Raw genomic sequence first — 263 nt, forward strand, 5'->3', positions numbered from 1 at the left:
CCTTTTTACGAAGGCCACGGGCCACAGAAAGCCTGCTGCTGCTGCTGCTGCTGCTGCTGCTGTTGCTGCTGCTTCGCCTGCAGCAGCGCGGCTGCTGCGCCGAGGGGCTCCGCTGTCCCAGCGCACGTATTCACGCTCGCTTGCAGCAGCTGCTGCTGCTGCTGTTGCTGCTCCTGCGGGGCTTTCCCTTGCTGCTGGGTCTTGCTGCTGCTGCTGCTGCTGCTGCTGCAGGGGAGGGGCCCCCTGGCGGGGCACAGCGAGCA

The 263-nt window shown here is 67.3% G+C and overlaps 1 protein-coding gene across 1 annotated transcript; it reads right to left on the reverse strand.

Moving 5' to 3' along the window:
* Nucleotides 1-5: 5 nt before the first annotated feature.
* On the reverse strand, nucleotides 6-243 carry ETH_00042850 (uncharacterized protein; the record flags this gene model as incomplete). The annotated part of the gene is made up of 1 exon (XM_013375403.1): nucleotides 6-243. A coding segment is annotated over one exon (238 nt), but the record flags the coding sequence as incomplete, so codon positions are not given.
* Nucleotides 244-263: the final 20 nt, after the last annotated feature.

This window comes from Eimeria tenella, genomic scaffold (genome assembly GCF_000499545.2).
Source record: "Eimeria tenella Houghton genomic scaffold, Eth_scaff2757, whole genome shotgun sequence".
NCBI classification, from domain to species: domain Eukaryota; phylum Apicomplexa; class Conoidasida; order Eucoccidiorida; family Eimeriidae; genus Eimeria; species Eimeria tenella.